At 35.3% G+C, this 19,430-nt stretch overlaps 1 protein-coding gene across 4 annotated transcripts; it reads left to right on the top strand.

Annotated features, from left to right (window-relative positions):
• Positions 1-81: 81 nt before the first annotated feature.
• Positions 82-19,085, top strand: LOC129250614 (zinc finger and SCAN domain-containing protein 2). 4 transcript variants are annotated; one of them, XR_008582809.1, is made up of 7 exons: positions 82-870; positions 3,541-5,176; positions 7,680-7,766; positions 14,551-15,033; positions 16,543-16,692; positions 16,861-18,598; positions 18,878-19,085. XR_008582809.1 is itself a non-coding variant. In XM_054890222.1 (6 exons), the coding sequence occupies exons 1-6, from the start codon at positions 739-741 to the stop codon at positions 16,947-16,949; spliced, it is 2,577 nt and encodes an 858-aa protein (XP_054746197.1). In that variant the 5' UTR covers positions 82-738; the 3' UTR covers positions 16,950-18,698. The 4 variants fall into 4 exon arrangements, 3 of the variants coding, with proteins under 3 accessions (XP_054746197.1, XP_054746210.1, XP_054746205.1); XM_054890222.1 differs by lacking the exon at positions 18,878-19,085 and having other exon boundaries at positions 16,861-18,698; XM_054890235.1 differs by lacking the exons at positions 14,551-15,033; positions 18,878-19,085 and having other exon boundaries at positions 16,861-18,698.
• Positions 19,086-19,430: the final 345 nt, after the last annotated feature.

A 19,430-nucleotide genomic window follows, 5' to 3' on the forward strand; every position in this document is an offset into this window, starting at 1 on the left:
AGCGAACAGACGAAAAGCGATAGCGAATGCGTTTGAACACATACATTCCCGCGGCGCGACGTAAACACATTGAAGGTCGACGACTGCACGCGCGCCCGCATATATGTTTGTATGTATACTCCGAAAAATCAACAACAATGCAAAAGTGCAAAAGATGAGGCGAAGACAACGAGAGCAGAATTATAACAGAGCTATGCAAAAGCACCGAAAAGCACCAGATTTTCACAGAGATTTTCTCCCACAGGATGTGTGCTGTGCCAGAGTGTAGATACAAATGGGCGAAAGTAGTAAGGATACGACATTTCTGCGCAAAGCACGCACTTAAAATAACAGTAACAGCGTGAGTGTTTGTTTGGTGGCACAAGCAGTAGTAGTGAAATTTTCGCAGTCTACTGGTGCAGTTGTGATGGGAAGGAAATGTGTGCTAAATAAATGGGAGGAAAAATTTGTGTATAAAAAATAGAACGTTGCCAATAAGAGTTGTCAAAAGTAATTCGCGCTAAAGTCACAGTTGAATTGGAGTTGGTAGAGGAGTTGGAGCGCTTCTAGTGATAACAAGAATTGTGCAAGCGCACAGAAAGTGAAAAATTTGGTTGTCGCAAATTGCTAAGCTAAGTGCAAATATGTGTCGCATCTAATGCTTTTGCGGTCGTTGCGCTGGAATAATAGGGTGTAACCACTTCGTCATTGATTTGTGAAAATCGACCAGAATCTGTGTGTTTATATGTTGGTGCCACGATGGAGACATGCAGAACCTGTGCGAGATGTGATTTTGAGGACGAAACCAAATGGTTCAATTTGTTCCACACAACGCGCTGTAAACGTGAAATCGAAGAAATGCGTGTGGAGTTCAATAACTGGCAATTGCAGGTGAAAAAAAAATTTCATTACAATAACAAATCATGTTGCAACATTGGCATTGCGAAAGTTAACGCAATTTCGATGCACAAAAGACGATCCTTTTTGTTGGCCTCAATTGCTTCCTTTAAAGAAATTTCACAAATGTAAACAAGGTTAAAAAAAAACTACAAAAATTTTGCTTTTACGCAAAAGCTTTATATTTTATTCAAACTAAGCTCCCACTGAATAAATCTGAATTTCAAGGTAAATAGGAATTTTTAAATATAAAAACAACAAACATATTTTTCGCGAAAGCGTTTTATTTTATTAAAAACTAGCTGTAATGGGCTACACCTTGCTGTGGTTTAGTCCTGTTCTAGGATTTAGATAATATATTTTAATTCAACTCCCCATTAGTTTAAGATTGAGGTTTGCACTTCGACCTTGTGCCCTCTACTCATCCGAGTACCTCATCCAGACCCAGTTCCCTTATTCAATTTAAGATAGAGCTGGGTTGAACTGAGCGTGTGTGCCTTTCTTCTGGCTACAAATGGCCGAAATGCCTCAACCTGCTCCGCGCTATAGCGCTGCATTCATGGAGAAGGTGCATTGGACATTGAAGTAAGTGGCCTATATCTCAATCATATGCAGGTGACTGCATAGTCTGCAATGGCCTGTGAGCATTCTCAGTTTATCCCCATAATTTGGTGCCAGCTAACCTCCCTTAGAGTTAGTGGAGTGGAACTTTAGTGTGGACTCTATGCCTTTGCAATTCATCGTGCCGTCCATAATTAAATGGTAACCCAGTATTATTTTACAGACAATGTTCAAGAATGCGCCTGGCAGTATTATTCTCTATGTACTCTGCAAACTTTATAGATTTCTCAGTTTTTTCAGGTTGAGTGAAAACCCCCGTGGCAATCTCAAGTTGTTCTGACACCAGCTCATGCAATATTTAAAGCCTTTTCGGTTGCAAGTTGAAGTGTTCTGGAGTGTTTCAAACTTGATTAATTGCGGTGGACGGTGACCCTTGCCCAAAACAGAGAAGAGGTCTGGTCCTATGTAGAAAGATAGTTAGCAGTTGACTCCCTTCTTTTCCCGCATTCTTATTTCCTCCAATGTGAATGTTGCCCGCTAATTAGAGAATCCAAACTTGTGTGATGTTCAATAAGTTTAGCGGTTCAATAAGAAAATCACAATTTTATGGGTTGGAATACATTTTATTATTCAGTATAGTATCCCTGAACATAAATACGGTTGTTCCAACGAGATTCCAATTTATGAATTCCATCCCTGAAGTGAGAATTTGTAAGGGCAGAAAAATACGCTCCCATAGCTGTTACGGCCTCATTATTTGAATGAAAGAAAACAAGAATTTTTTTTAGGTCTGGAAACAGATGTAAGTCGCTAGGGACCAAATCTGGTGAATACGGAGGATGCTCCAACAGTTCGAACTTTAATTCATGGATTTTAGCTAGAGTGCATTGCCACCTAATGGTCCAGATGAAATCTTTTTTCTTTTGCAAACTGGCTCTTTTCTCACGAATCTTTTCCTCCATTTGATCTTAAAGGTTACAATAATATTCAGAATTTATTGTTTTACCAGTTTGCAAATAATCCACAAACAAAATTCCTTTCGGATCCCAAAAACCTGATTGGCCGATTTCTGGACTCGAACTCACACCACTCTTTGAATCGACGCTCAAAATCCACTTTATTCTTTCGAAAACTTTCCAAATGTTGCTGAACAAGTCGCATTCGAATGTGTTTTTGCTCCATTGTTAGCGAATGCGGCACCCATTGTGCACCCAGCTCTCTAAAACCCAATACTTCAGCCAAATTTTGGCTTCCACTACCAAATGTCATGCCTTGGGCTTCTACTAAATCTCTTTCAGTCACTTGACGATTTTCCAATAAGATTTCCTGTATTTTTTCTACGGTTTCTGATGATGTTGCTGTTTTTTGACGACCTTGACTTGGAGCGTCTTCAAGGCTTGTACGACCACGTTTAATTTCAGCCACCATCATTCTACTATACTTATTGATGGCAAAAAGTTCTTATACAGTTTCAACATTCGCAAAACTTATTCATCAGCCTAGTATATCTGCGAATCTAGTAAATGATGCTGTATTATTTTACCTGAATACAAATAGTGAAACCTGAAAAATCTAACTATTTACATGTTTTCTCTTAAAACAACATCTAGGCGCATCTTTTTAAAGACCCTTTACTACCCTACACGTGTGTAAAAGCTAAACGTTGCCATTACGAAAAAAAGAAAGAGAAAAATGGATGTGACACCTGCACTGACGGTATACATAAACTTTATGTATTAACTGAGAAACGTATGAGGCCTAAAGGGGAATCTAGCGAGAAGAAAAAAATTTCATCATTAATTTATTTTTGATGTGCCTTTCACTACGGATTTATTTCAAGCTATTCGTCTGCGTGAGCGAACAATTATTGCAGGCTTGGGAACCATGAATTGGGTGTACTATTCGTAGCGTCCACCTCAAATCTTAGAAAAAGTAGTTGCTCCAAGATGATGAAAATCCGATGCTCACAATGGCCACATAACGATTACAAAAATTTTCTCATTTCTCTAAAATTTTAGTTTTTATTTCAATAATGAGCCCTATACCCCATAAAACACCCTTTACCTACGTATATGATATTATTTGCTTGTTCTTTACGAATAGATCTCACCCAACGACGGCCTGCCGCAGAAGATCTGCTCCGATTGTTTTTCAAAATTTTGCAATGTGTTCACATTTCGTCTGCAATGCCAGCAAGCGCAAGTGAAATTAAATAATATTTTCGATAAAATCGAAACGCAAAGCATGGATGACGACCGATTTGATGATAATCTGGAAGAATTAAGTGCACAACTGCTGCGGATTGTAGAAGAAAACGCACGGCAAATGACGAATTCAACGAGTAACGAAGAAAACTGCCAAGCAGATGATTGTGCTGCCGCTGCCGTTGACGATGTTGTTTCGGCGAATGCTACCCCTTCAGCTGCTGCTATTGTGATGTTGGATATGCTTGATGAAAATAGTACTAATAACTACTCCGCCGTGTCCGCCTCCGCCGCCGGTGGAGAGTGCGGAAAAGACGGTGCACAGCTGGTTGATGCAGTTTCATCAGGTCAAACCGAGGTTTCAACTAAAACAATCGAAGACACCGTCTTAGCAAAAACAATGCCTATAACAAATGAGAATACCGCAATCGCTGCCGCTATAACACAAACTAACTTTTACACTGCCGGCGTTGAATGTCAAAGTGAAGCGGAAATGCATGTGACAAATGTGACGACTGATACCGTTGCACCAATGACGGTCCACAAAGAGGACGTAAAGGAATTAGTAGAAGAAGGAAACAAAGTCGAGACCGAAGTAGAAGTAGAAGAAGATGATGATGTCGTCCAAGGTGAAGTGAATGTAAACGAGCAAATTCATTTGCATGTCGATGATATAATTGAGGAAGATTTCACACTCGACGAAACACTTGCGGAGGAGAAAGAGGAAGCGGAGGAAACAGCGGTAACTACAGCCGGACTGTTGGACCATGACACTGCTCATACTGACTGCATTGTAACCGATATAAGCGAAGATCTGGCACAGTCTGAAGGTTATGCCGAAGAAAGTGTGCCTTTTGCGGATGCCGTTGAAGATGAAGACGATGATTATGATGAGGATGAAGGTGTGTTGGAAGCATTCGAACCGGTTACACTTTCAACGAATACCTATAATACAAACAACAACACCATATTAGCATCACAATATGTCTTTCAAATGTCTGCCATCAACAATTGCTACAACACAACACTGGGCCAACAACAGGAAGTCAGCATTGTTTTCGAGTGTAAATACTGCCTGAAAACTAAAGATATGCCAAGTACGCATTTTGAGACACAACAGGCTCTACTCGAGCACATAACCAATACACACGATGCTGAATACCCATTTACATGCCCACAACGCGGTTGCGCAGAGGGTTTTCGCGACGCCGCCTCACGCACGGTTCACATGAAAAGCGAACATGTGGCCAAACATTATGAGTGTGATGTGTGCGGCAAAAAGTATGCCGATCGCTTCAATTTGCGGCATCACAATGAGAAGTTCCACAGCGAGACGGATTTTGGCTGTGACACATGTGGCAAGCGCTTCTATTCGCGTAAAAGTCTTAACTATCATATGAAATGGCATAATCCGGAATTGTTGTTGCAGTGTAGCCAATGCGATCGGCTGTTCATCAATCAGCGGCATTTGAAGTGTCACGAAGAGACGCACAACGGGGTGAGGAATAGTGAACCCTGTACCTTTTGTGGAAAAAGTAAGTAAACTTGTAAGAATTAAATTGAGTGCTAAAAATGAAGTTGCTTGCAAGAGTTTTTTTTTTAAGTTAAAACAGCAATATAATAATTAAAAAAAAAATGAATTTACGGTTAAAGAAACCCGTGGTCGCAAAGAATAATTGCCTAAGTGGGCTTAAGCCAAAAGTGAGTTATACAGGGTGTGTTTTCTAGCATTTGATATTTTATTTAATTCGGGTATAATCAAAAAGCCTGCGGACATTTTTCTATAATTTTTTCTTTTATTGGAAAGAGTTCAAATTACCATTTTGCATGGCACTCAATTTCATTCAAACGACTCCATGACTGGCTTTACAGTAACCAGTAGTATCCTGCTAATCCAATTTTTCAGTACATTTTCGCGAGTTTCGGCATTGATCTTGCGAATGGCAACTTCGATTTCGTGTTTGAATTATTGAATCGTTTCTGAACGGCGCATGGAAAAATTTAATTTGATAATTTAAGTGAAGACTGCACTTTGTTTGAAAACTATTATTCCATCTAGCGCTATTTCGCAGCAGTAAAACTTCAACAGTTATAATGCTGTGCTTGATTTTTTGGCTCACTTGAATAGAGGCACTAACCAAATAAGAAAATAAAAATATAAAATTTTTCATAAATAAAGGAATTTTTTTTTACATTTATTATTTAGATCTTAAATGTTTGTGCTGCCACCTTGTTTATAAATTACTTCGTACATACGTTGATGAATGAATTTGTACAAATTCTGCAGATAGCCTAATGAATTTCAGGCAGGCCGTTTTAATGAATTAAAGCATTTTTGTCTTCAAATTGTTGCCCGTTCTCATAAACCTTACGAGCAAGTCATCCCATAGATTTTCGATAATGTTTAGATCTGGGGAATACATCAGCCATGCTAAAGTTTCAACGTTTTGGGACACAATCCAAGATTTGACCACACTTGAAGTGAGAACAGGTGCACTATCCTGTTGAAAATTAATTTTGTTTTTATTTAGTAAAAAAGTTATTGAAAAATAAATTGGACGATTAATTTTGCGCCACCTTGTAGCTACTTGATTGTGAATATTTTCCTTTTATCCTTTATCTTTTAGAAAGAAGAACAAGAAAGCTTGGATGCAATGCAAGGCGAGTACTGAAAGTGGCCCCATTAAAAACAGTTACTTTACTTTGACATTAGCTCCCTTTGCAATACAAAACAAAAAAGTAGGAGAAATTACATGTTTGTGAAAATTCAGTTAATGGCTTGGTAGTTTTGTGATTTGTGAGATTGGATCTAAACAAACTAATGCAAACGAAGTGCCGCGTGTTAAATTGTTAAAGCACAAATGAATATAAAGCCTCCAAATGCAGTTTTTTGCGTTTTTAAGCGGAAGACACCGGGGCAGGAAAGTAGGTGTGTGTGTGTATGATTTGGTTGTTTACATTGCTTTCGCCTACTCTTCTTCTTCACAATCAAGTAATTGCCCTTCCTTTTGTTTGTTTATTGATGGACTCTTACGACACGGCGAATTCAGAAGGCGCAATCTCTTTCGATATTACTCTTGGATGCAATGCTAGTTTGCTCTAACACGTTTGAAATTACATTAATTGTTTTGATATTTCGGAGCAGTTTGAGAAATTGTAGTTCAAGAGTTTTTTAAATAAATAATTATTTCTTAGTGTTAGGACAGCTAATACCCGTATTTGTTGCCTGCGGTCCATTTTTCCATTTTTTACTACTGACAAAACTATCCAATAAGCAAATCAGCTGTTTACTAATTCGCATAATAACCGCCTGTCACACTATAATTTTAATCCGAATTAATTATGCCGGCAATCCCGATTAACGCCGCCGTCTGTCTAGGCTATAAGAATTATAAACCCGAAGGCATGGTAAGTCCAATTCTCACACCATTCCCTATTTATGTAATTCAAAAATTTGGCATCTAAAATCTACAGGTTTCCACAATCTCTAAGTTTCTAACAAGTTTCTTAAGTTAAGTAAAGTTTTAGCTAATCGCTAGCACAGCTTTCCATATAACAGGTTAGACAAAGTATTAAGTTAAGTTAAATTAAGCTACGTAATTAAATATAGACTAACCGAACTTTAAGCAAATTTAACATAATCAGTTGTTGAGCTGACGTAATTCTTGAGATTTTTTTTGTTGTTTATGTATTTAATTTTTGCTCTAAACATTTCGCTATTTTGAAACTTTTCCTACTCAGTTCTCTCGTCCTCCTCTTCTACAACTACATTACGACAAAATTATTCTGAAAACTTCATTTTATTATGCGTAACTCTGTTTTACATTATTTTCGATATACCAGTATTCCATAATTTGTGTGTGTTTACGGGTTTAAATATGTGAGGTCTGAGTAAAAAAAAGACCTAGTTTATTTACTAATTTAAAATAAAACCACATTCGCATTTTATTAAATCTCTACAGATTTTACTTATTTACTAAAAATTTATTTCAAATGCTCTTATTATATTTTGTATTTTAACAAATTTTCTCTCCTTAGCTTTCATACATTTGAAAACTTTACGTTGGCATTTGTATCGGCAACATGGCGGTGAAAAACCATACAAGTGCGGCCATTGCACTGAGGGTAAGCGCAACTTTGTCCGGTTTTCGCAATTCATTTAGAACAACGACATGCATTCATACGTTCATTCATACACACATGCATACGCATACATCATTCATTTATCTCTCATCATTTATGTATGTATGTGTAACCAACTGTTCATCATCACCAAGGATACATTTTTGAAATACTGCTAGCAGTGAGAGTAAAATTAGAACTCCGTTAAGAAAATGCAACGGTAAAAGTAATATTTTTTTGTAAAATCAATAACTTACGCTATCCTCAAATATTTATATTTTACTAACTGTGAATTTTGCATGTTTTGCCTTATTTCTCCATGCATTTTGATATCCTTGACGTTCGTTGTTTTGCTTAATACGCCAACACAAAGTCTGGGGACACTATTTTATTTACCTTAATGTCAACGAATAATTTGGTCTGAAACTTTTATATCTAGACTTAAATATGTGTCCAATAAAGATTTTGTCCAATATGTTAAGCTAGAGCACCTGGAACACTTCGTATGGAATTCCAGCTTTAACTTTAGGGAAACAAAAAATTGTAAAAAAGTACGTGACTGATCGCGAGGCTAAGAAATCGTATACAAAGGAACAGTTGAAGGGGACAAACGCCAAAAATGAACATAAAGCTGCTCATGTGAATACAGGGTGGCCCATATAGCGTTTGCTTTTTGTACCACCTATTTTTTTGAGAATGGTAACACAAATGACATGTCAAATGTGTTTATAATTTACTAAAGGTTTGATATTTACGAAATGGGACGCTATACGCTTGAACAAATTTGGGAAATATTGAAAACCTATTCTTTTGTGATTTTCACATCGGTGGCTACGTCAATAAGCAAAATTGTCGGGTTTGGGGCTCAGAAAATCCACACGTTGCTGTAGAGAAGCAAATGCATCCACAACGAGTGACTGTTTGGTGCGGTTTTTGGTCTGACGCCATCATCGGGCCATTTTTTTTCGAAAATGAGCGAGGAGCCGCGGTTACAGTAAACTGCGAGCGTTACCGTGACATGCTCAACGAGTTGTTTCCTAAAATTGAAGAGGATGACATGGACTACATTTGGTTTCAACAGGACGGTGCAACTTGTCACACTGCCAAAGTTACACTCGAACTTTTGGCTACCGTTTTTGAAAACCGAATAATCAGCCGAAATTCCGATATCAATTGGCCGCCTCGGAGCTGTGATTTAAGCCCGCTGAACTATTTTTTGTGGGGAGCCGTTAAGGACAAATGCTATGCGAACCATCCAAAGACGATTGATGCTTTAAAACACGAAATCGAAGTTGCCATTCATGAAATTGGAGCCCAAACAATCGAACATGTGCTTAAAAATTTGGTTGATCGAATGGCCTACTGTAAAGCCAGTCATGGCAGTCATTTGAACAATATTATTTTTTATTCATAAATGACAATGTTCAATCTTCAAAATAAAAAAAAATTGAAAATATTGATTAGTTTTTTTTTATAGCCGATTCAAAAAGCAAATTTTACATGGCCCACCGTATACTAATGGGGGCACTGGAATATTTGCCGTACGATCGCCAGGTTTGGAGTCCCGCACAATTATTTTTACACTATCCATAGAAATTAGGAAGATACAGAATTCATTCAGCATTCGACACTTCCAGTGGCATTGAAAGGCACTTCGCTTCAGATTTCAGATATATCACTCTTTGAGGACATGATTAATTACATTTTCACTAGGAAGGCTTATTCGATTCGGTTAAAGACCTAAATCGCTTAAGGGCGTTTAGGTATATGACCACTTCTCTTTCTTTCGAAGAGAAACATAAACGCTTGTTTTGGAACTTGTACACTCAACAGTGTCAATTAATTTTCTAATCAATTATTAACAATTATTAATTGCTTAAGAAAATAATTAAAATTAACTTTTGACTTATGGCGCAGAAATTTAGAGCAAGAAATAAAATATTGAGTAAAGAATTTGGTCCAATACGCGAAGAAGAGGGCGAGTACAGAATCAGGCCCAATAAGGAACTGATAGGTCTCTGCAATGGCGAAGATATTGTATGTTTTATCAAGTTGTAATGCATCAGATGGACAGGTCACATCTTCCGGATGGATGATGATAGGCCACAAAAACTCCCCGTGACAGACCAAAAACAACTTGGCTGCAAAACTTCACTGAGGACCTGAAAAAATTAGTCGTCAAAAACTGGAAATCACTAGCGCTGGATCGTGTTTAATGGAGGAAGATTGCTGAGGCAGCTAAAGCCCACTCCGAGCTGTAACGCTAATAGATGATGACGATAAATTTCATTTATGATATTATTTCATGTCAAACCGGCCTTCAGTTCACCAAATAAAAATAGGAAAAATAAATATTTCGAGGCCATTAACACGGTTTAATTCACATTCATATCCAAAAATGTATATTTAATAGGGATGATAATACGCGAAATCCCTGGATCTCAGTGCTCCGGAAATCCCGAGACGAGCTAGTATAAGCTAGTAATAATTATTGTATTGGCAGCCATTATGAATTATTAAATTTGCAATTTTTGATTGCCCTTACAATTAAAATTTGCCAACACTGGCACTCACTAAAGTTGCATAGAATGTCCGGCAGCGCCAGCATCCAATTTGGACAGCTTTTACTGCACCTTTAAATAAAATTCAAATTGTATTGTACACCTACATACATACTTGCATATACTATGTATAAGTATGTGTGACAAATTATATTTCTGCGGACCATCTAAATAAACTATTATTCAGCTTTAGTCACACAATTTTTATTTTAGTTTTTAGTATTCCTATTACTTTACAATAATTTATTGAAAAATAAAGTATTCCAATTTATGAGAATGTGTAATTAAATTAATAATACGTCTTCCTGTAAATCAAACATTGTTATGTAAGTTATGTACATTAATCAAGCCATGATCACCACCAGCACCTAATATGTACATATCACCTATACACATATGGCCATTAACGTCATTAAAACGTAAACTAAACGTAAACCGTAACATTAAAAGTCATTAAAACGTAAACTAACCAAAAGGACTTTGTGATTTTACTGAAATCATCGAGGTTTAATCAATGACTACTGTGTCCACCCTGAATGTCAATGACTTTTTGTATTCGATTTGACATAGAATTGATAATCCTTCGGTAGGTTTCTTTAGGAGTTTAGTGCCATAGTTCTTTGATATTTTGCTATCAAACCTTATTTTTAATGTTTCCTTCTCGATTCGCTTCTTTAAATCTCTCCAAAGGTTTTCAGTGGGGTTTAGGTCAGGTTACTGGCCTGACCAATCCATAACTTTAACATTATATTGTAAAAACTAGGGGTGGGACTATTTTCGAATAATATTCGAATAAACATTATTTGAATAAAACGAATAATACTATTCGTTTCAAATAATTCGAATAGTTCATTATTCGAATACCTTACTATTCGAATACCTCACTATTCGAATAGTTTACTATTCGAATACCTCACTATTCGAATACCTTACTATTCGAATACCTTACTATTCGAATACCTCACTATATATTCATTTACATCAGGGAGAAAATGCTTTTAAAAATATAAAAATTACATTGGCCCTTCTCATGGTGCATGCACTTGTACATAAACCGATTAGTAGTCCGCTAATCTAAATAAATATTTACCAAAAATATTCGAATAGTGAAGTATTCGAATAGTGATGTATTCGAATAGTAAGGTATTCGAATAGTAAGGTATTCGAATAGTAAGTTATTCGAATAGTGAGGTATTCGAATAGCATTATTCGAATAAACGAATAAAAAATTCGAATAAATATTATTCGAATTACGAATACCTCTCGAATAAAAGATTTTATTATTCGAATAATTTTTATTCGAATAGTCCCACCCCTAGTAAAAACCATTCACGTACTAACATTGAGTAGGGTTTTGGGCCATTATATTACATAAAAAGCCAGTGAAGTGGCATATTCTCCTCAGCAAATAGTAGCAGCACTTTTGGAACTGGTAATTCTATCGGTTATGAGGAGAATAGGTCCTACTCCATCCCCAAATCATTATGTTACCGCCATCGTGCTTGACTGTTTTTTGTGTACCATTTTTTTTGTGAGCCATACTTGTTTAGTTGTTGTTTTTGTGAATCGCGGTGAGAACTCTTAACCTTTAGGAGGACTGAAATTTCGTCCAGCATCATTTCAAATAAATTTATTTTTGTTTCATTGCTTTAAATTATGTTATACCGTTTTTTCATACTCTCTAGTGCACACCAACACTTGTGCTCTTGAGAAAAACGTTTCCTCTTTCTTAAATTTGCTTGTTTCAACAGAGGATCTTTACGCGCTACTCTGCCTGGTAGGTTCATGTTGTACAGTCGACGCTATACAATTCTCGCTGATACTGCATTGTTGATTTCAGCTGCAATGGACTTTGATGACTTAAGAGGATTCCTATTGTCAATGGCCACTATTATGTAAATTATCTGAAGTGCAAGTCAGTTTCTTTTTGCCACCACGTCACACACTGGGGATTTTTGTACAGGGATGCGGAAAAAAGTATACATCCCAAAAAATATTTACATTTTTACTACTAACGAAGTTGTAATAATTTGTGTATGAAAAGAACATGTTTAAAAACTATTTTTAAAAAAAATTTTAAAAAACAATGTTTTTTAAAATTCATAAATTTTATTTTTAAAAATATATGAAAAGAACATGATTTAAAACAATGTTTAAAAACTGTTTTAAAAAAAATGTTGAAAATCAATGTTTTTTCCATATAGAAATATATACTACTGCGTTATTTGTAAAAATATGAAAATTTTTATATGGACTGCCGACAAATGAATAAATAATGAACAAATATTTATTTTTAATGATGTCATACACAAGGTCGTTGCTCCACAAATAAAACAAGAAGATGCTGCTAATGTTTCTGTCACAAACTGCGCTGTTTTACCGTCGATCATCGAAAAATATAATTCATGTTTTACTTTAAATTCACGATTATTTACTGTGACTTCGGTTTCTCTGAGCTTCGATATTTCCTCATCTACTTTTCTTTTTTCGTTTCGTATAACTTCAGAAGTCTCTTTAACATATGAAAACTGTAATGTTCTACAATACTTTGTGAGATTTTCGCTTGTAATTTGGCTTATCTCGTTTATTGATTTAGTCTCTAAAATTCTTTTAGTAGTGTGATCCAAAAGCTTTTGTAAGGGTACACTTGCTGAACTTTCAGTAATAAATATGCCTTCTGGATAACTTTTAGTCTTTTCTTCCGAGACTGCTTTGTAAGATAAAAGTATGTTATATCCTTCACGTTGTAACCAGTGCATAAGATACTCATATTTTTCTTTTGTGAGTTCTAGCTTTGTAAACAAACCAACTGTTTTTTTGGGGCAAATTTTCTGATCAGCTTTCGAAATATTAGATGTAGAAGCAAAATCAATCACTTTTTGGGGAAACATAGCACGTACTTCATCCCTTTTATATCGCTTAGCACGATCACAACACTCGTCAAAGGATTTTCGTGGACGACCAGTTTTAGAGCTAGTAGAAGGTTCACACTCATAATTACTTAAGTCAATTTCAAAAGTTCCTTCAAGCCAACTTGCGTTCTTACTTTCAAATCGCGATTTTGTGCGCTTAGAATCCAACCACCTTCGTTTGAATTGAGAGTAAAAACGTTTGTATACTGCATCCACAATACGGTCAATTTTATGTTCACTTATGACAATGTATGATTGTTCCAAAAATAATTTTAATTTTCTCCTATCGTTGTCATATTCCAAAAGCTTCGTGCATAAATCCGCGTATGAAATGGTGAAACTTTCCATTATATATTTGTTTACATTGACAAACTCAGTAAACAGTATAATTATTACGATTCACAGATTATTATTAATATAAGCCAGCAAATATTTACGCCCAGGATACATGTAAGTTCATAATTCTGAATTACCCTCAAAATGTCAAAATAAAATTAAAAGTGTTTCGTTATCATTATGCACACACTAGAAAGCGTTTAGTTATTATCATTGCCAAAAAATAATCAGTGGCGCCTGGTGGCACCTGCAATTGATTAAAACTGAAAGATACGGTATTAAGCAACACGTGGATACTAGTTTCTGACCGTAGGTAAATGTAGCTCAACTTGCAGATCCAAGAATATGAAGGAATATGCTTTTTTTTTCGTAAAATTAATTATAAATAGATAATCAAATGCTTCACAGCCTTTGTTCTTCCGGCTAAAATATATAAAAATATCGTACCCTAAATGAAAAATAAAAAATTGGAAGTCGGCTCAAGCAAAAGGAAAAAAAGACACCTTGGGCTTTGAAGTTTTTTTTTAGTCAGTTCAATACTATAAAAAAATTATACTTTTGACATATCTATAAAAAAAAACTGTAAGTCGGAGTTTAGTAATTCTTTTTGATTTTATTGTTGGTTCTATTCTGGAATTTAGAAATACCATTAAACATTGCGTAGGTGGTATGTTGCAAATTTGACTTTCTTCCGCTAAATCCCCAGTGTGCAGTGATGTCATTTGTAAAAGAGCGAAATTTCAATAATAGCTCTACATTTTTCCGAGCGGCACAAAGAAATCGATAGATAAAGGCAGCATACCTATTTTAATGATCATATGTGGACGTATACATATACATTACACAGATACGCAATGACCAATGGTACTTCCTTGCCTCACAAAATACAGCCCACCTCAACTGATCAAACGAACCCCCTTTTATTCATATCCAACATTCATAATGAAAGGCACTGTAACGGTTTTTATCCCCATCTAGTTTTCGCCTCTTATTTGGAGAAACGCATTCACATGTTGGATAATCATTTGGAAAACCTCACCACCATCGAACGAACCGAATGTATGCTCTGTCGCCAACGCTACGAAGATGAACACGAGTTAAGCGAACATATACGCAACAAACATATTGAACGCCCAAAATCATCGGTGTTGCTCATAGCCAACAATAAGCGAGTGGTGCGTAATAAACGGCAAAAACACTATAGTGGCATCTTTCAGTGTGAAATTTGCGCGCAGCGCTTCAATATGAAGTCAGCATTGGAACGACATGCGGCAGTACATTCGAGCATTGGACGACCTCACAAATGTCCGGTTGAGTCGTGTGCGAAACGTTTCAAGCGTGCACAGGATATGAATTGGCACATGAAGACGCATTCGAATGAGAAGCCGAATGTGTGCGATGTGTGTGGCAAGGGGTTCGCGCTTAAATATGTGCTGAATCAACACAAGCGGAGTCATGAAGGTGAGGGAAGGCAGGGAGTATATATTTATTGAACTCGTTCTTAACTAAGCTACACATTATATAATATATGTAGTTGGAGATTTTTTATTATAGCTAACACACCATTACTCTCTAAAGAGAGATAAATCGATTTAGCCAACTCTGTATGTTCGTCAATTGGCCCAAGCAACTGATAAATTGAGTAATGCTGAATTCTTCGCCGTGACTTTGCCAACATTTTATTCTTGGCAAAATCGGATAGTGTACAATTTAGTTCAGGTACAGCGGCACCCACCGAACTCTTCAATTCAACCTTTCAAGCTAGCCAACATTTTGTTAAGACTTCTCAGTTTGTGCTTTAGTGTAGTTCCATATAACTTCCATGCCTAACTTCCATATAACGGTAGTTTTCAAAAATGTAGAAAAACCGATTTTGGATTACTTTAAAGGAAATTTCCCAAAACTGGATGGACGAAGTGGGGCGGGGCACTGCCTATTTTTAAGAAAATTGTATTCTTCTTATTCTCATTTTACAATTTTTACTTGACATTTTCGTCTCAATAGTAGGCAGTTAGGTAATAGTAGAAGTGGCAGACAGACTTTACACTAACTCACGTAGACCATCGCCCATCCATTGCATTACCATAGTAGCAGTTTACATGCTAATCCTCGTTAAACCATTTTCTGGCTGACACTTATATCCTAAGTTCAACGGTATCTTTCAAGAACGATGAGCACAGGTATCTAAACCTAATGGCATGCCACACAGGACAGTGACCGAGAAGATGTCTGGCAAACTCTTCCTCCCCCTCATTCTAGCAGCTTCTGGAATAGTCTAAATGAGGTACGTTCAATCTTTGAGCTTGTCGACCCAGGAGACAGTGGCCTGTGATCAAGTAAAACTAACATAAAGACCGATTAAGTAGCGCCTTTGAGCCCCAGACGTTCTATTTTAGTCAAATCCTTTTTATAGCATTACATATCATACTACCAACACATCTCGTGTTGGCTAAAGTGTCGATGCTACCTTTAAGAACAGCAAAAATTCTGTTTTCTGAGGGTTCACATCCAAACCTCTATTTAGAGCCCATCTAGACAGCTTATTAAGAGCGGTCTGCATTAGATCGCTTAGATAGTTGCCACATTGGCAAGAACTATGTCATCTGCGTACTTTACAGCCTTGACAATCGAGCGTCAAAATAGTCATGATAATGAAAATTAAAATAATCGTAACCACGTCCACCGCCCATTTAACCAATTTCTGTCCATCGGTTTGTATATACCTACGTCAAACGGGTGAGAAATAATAATTTACAATGCATTGACGTAAGTTGGTAAATGGTATTTCCCTTGCTATAAAATAGGTGGACATATTAATATGTATGTTGGTGTACTTTTCAAAGATTCAAAAAAAGCCAGAAAAAAAGAAATATGATTATACAAAATGTTTGCTAAACACAACTTTATTATCATTAATTTTTTATTTTTATTTTACATCTTCAAATATTTCTCTTGTATTACTTCTTGCAGTTCTTGAGAAGAATTTCAAATGTATGATCTGTGGACGTGCCTATCTCTTCGAGAAATCACTTCGTGTGCACGAGCGTGTACATACTGGCGAAACTTATTACCGTTGCGATCTGTGTGGCGAAAATTTCGTAACACATATGAAATTCAAAAGTAAGTGACACCTACATATTTGAAAAGAAAAAAGTAAAAAAAAAGGAAATAAGTATTCAAGAAAAAAATATACATTGTATTCTATAATTTTTGGGAACTGTACGGGTGTTCTGTAACTGCCATAATTTTCAATAACCGAGGATAGTGTTTTTTTCGTATTTGTTCCAGCTCATATGATGAAAAAACATGACCCGAATACAACAAATTTAGACGAGCACAATATTGACGTTTTTGATGAGCAGCTGCGTGAACCTTAGAAGTCTAACGAAAGTCAAAAGCTTACATTTTAGGGAATATTATTTGCCTATAGGAGTTTGAGAAATTGTAAAGATGGATTTTTTAAACATTGCTCTTTTCTGCGAAAATTCGATACACCGTATATACAATATTTTGAATTGGTATCGAAATACTATTTACATTTATCTATAAATGTAAACATGCATACAAGAACATTTGGCGTTAAATTAAATTAAAATGAATCGGTAATTTTGAGTTTAATACTTTAATAATTAAAGTTTATCCTACATTTTTCGAAAAAAGTCAACCGCAGTCGATAGCTTTAGTTCCGAATGTTGACGCCTTAAATGAAGATACAACTTAATGGCACATAATCATAGTCGAAAATAATCCCGTTATCATATTTATTGGGTATGGGAATAGGTTTGCGTCCTATATATGCGTTTGCGATATATATATATATGTACATATATATTCTTGTGAACACAGGTGTATATAAATATATTATTCGAAATTTATTTACTTTTTGCTCTTCTACCGTTTTTAATTTTCAAAGCTAACAGGAAAACTAAAACATTTTAATGTAAATTTATAATCACACATTTGTCAGATTTATCAGAATATAATAGTTCTAAACCTTTTTTTCTATATTCGTATACTGAAATCTCTTAGGCAAAAGTGTTTATGTTGAATATTTAAGAAATCCATATATATTAAATAACTCCCAATAATACTGGCCAACAAGAAATTTACCAGAAACCAGAGTATACTTTTTCCAACAAAATTCTAATAAAATACTAAGCGACGGTTTGATGAAAATTTTAAAATTTTAGAAATTTAAATATTTAAAAAAATGTTAACTGCGCTATCTTGGAAACTTAAGGGTTTTCACAAGAAGAATATATTACTTGTACTTTGAAATGTGGTGTATGGTTTTTTTACAAAAACAAAAAAAAAATTGCCACATAACCTCAAATATGTGTAAGCTAAAACTGCGTTTCTTGCACGTTTAGGTAAAATAGTTTCAAACATCACGGAAACCCGGGCCACCTGAGCAATTATGATTTGAATTCAGCACGTCGAAACCTTGGGAAAAATATATGTATAATTACTTGGTTTCTGGTAAAATATTTTCGGTTAATTCTGTACGTGCAATGGCTCAAAGAGAGAACCAGATAGCGGATATGCAAAATAACATAGAGAACCATTTGAACTGTTTTCCATTAAAGGAATATAAAGAGAAATTGCTTATAGAGAGATAAGAAGAGGAAATGCTCAAATACAATAATACGCACATTATGGCTCACCGTTGACGAAAGCAGTAGCAGAAATTTATGTATAAATACGAAATGAGTAAATAAAAATCAATAACAATTATGTATATTATATAGGATATAAATGAAAAATATAACATGAACAACTGCTTATGTATACTTACACATACACCTATAGACTAAGGGCAACTACTTTGATGACTGCTCAATTTTTTTAGGTACTGTATTAAATAATTTAGTGAAACGCATTTATTGTATGTAATGCAATTGTTTAGATAATTGTAATTTTATAAAGAATGAAAATTAATAGCAATATTTTGTAGCAGTAGTTGATGAATTTTGGTGGTGATAATGAAGCACTGAAAAGATATTATGCATAGTTTTTAACCAAATACGTTAGATTTTGTGAAAAAAAACTGTTATCAATACATATGTATTTCCATGCTCACTTATATATATACTTGTTTTATTCTAAGAAAAAAGTAATTAATTAAAATTTTCCTATTATTTAATATATAGTAATTGTTACCTAATATTATTTTTGCTATTTTTTGGTTTTTCTAAATAATTAAACTTTATTTAGTGAGAACTATAATTTTGTTAATCTGTAAAAACTCTTAAGTTGAATAAAACCATTAGAATTATAATTGCAATTTTAGTAAAGTAAAAACCAGTGGCGTAACTACAACATTTGGGGCCCGTGGCAAATTCTTATGATGGGGCCCTATCGATAAAAATCGACACGTTGTACTCAGTTTGATTAAAAGAAACAAATTTTATTTCAACAGTTCATTTTAATAAACAAAACAACAATTTAATTTCAACTAGTATGTAACCCCCGAAAATCGGGTGGGCTTTTTTCCCACGGAAAGTAAACAGCATATGTGACACTTTTATATATTAAAAGTTATAATGATTAGAAAAGTGTATATTTTTATTCATATGTAATATATAAGAAGTTATGCATATACCATTTTTAAAATTTTTTTCAGTTAAATCAGTAATTTTTTTTTAATTACTTCATTATAAACTACATTCAACGTCAAGTTTTCGTTATTGCCCATTTGAACTCGTATATTTTCCCAGGATCTAACCCGGCTTAACGCAACATAAAGTTGGCCGTGAGCAAAGCAATCCTCCTTTAAATGAAGCCCCACCCTTGATAATGTTTGCCCCTGGGCCTTATTTATTGTTATGGCGAAGGCTATTATAATGGGAAATTGGCGG

This window comes from Anastrepha obliqua, chromosome 1 (assembly GCF_027943255.1).
Source record: "Anastrepha obliqua isolate idAnaObli1 chromosome 1, idAnaObli1_1.0, whole genome shotgun sequence".
Lineage (NCBI taxonomy): Eukaryota > Metazoa > Arthropoda > Insecta > Diptera > Tephritidae > Anastrepha > Anastrepha obliqua.

Bases quoted from the DNA above. Each gene is read 5' to 3' on its own strand.
- LOC129250614 (XM_054890222.1), top strand. From the start codon at position 739: ATGGAGACATGCAGAACCTGTGCGAGATGTGATTTTGAGGACGAAACC. The intron at 5,177-7,679 runs GTAAGTAAACTT...TTCTCTCCTTAG, and splicing joins CTGTACCTTTTGTGGAAAAA to CTTTCATACATTTGAAAACT. The intron at 15,034-16,542 runs GTGAGGGAAGGC...TACTTCTTGCAG, and splicing joins ACACAAGCGGAGTCATGAAG to TTCTTGAGAAGAATTTCAAA.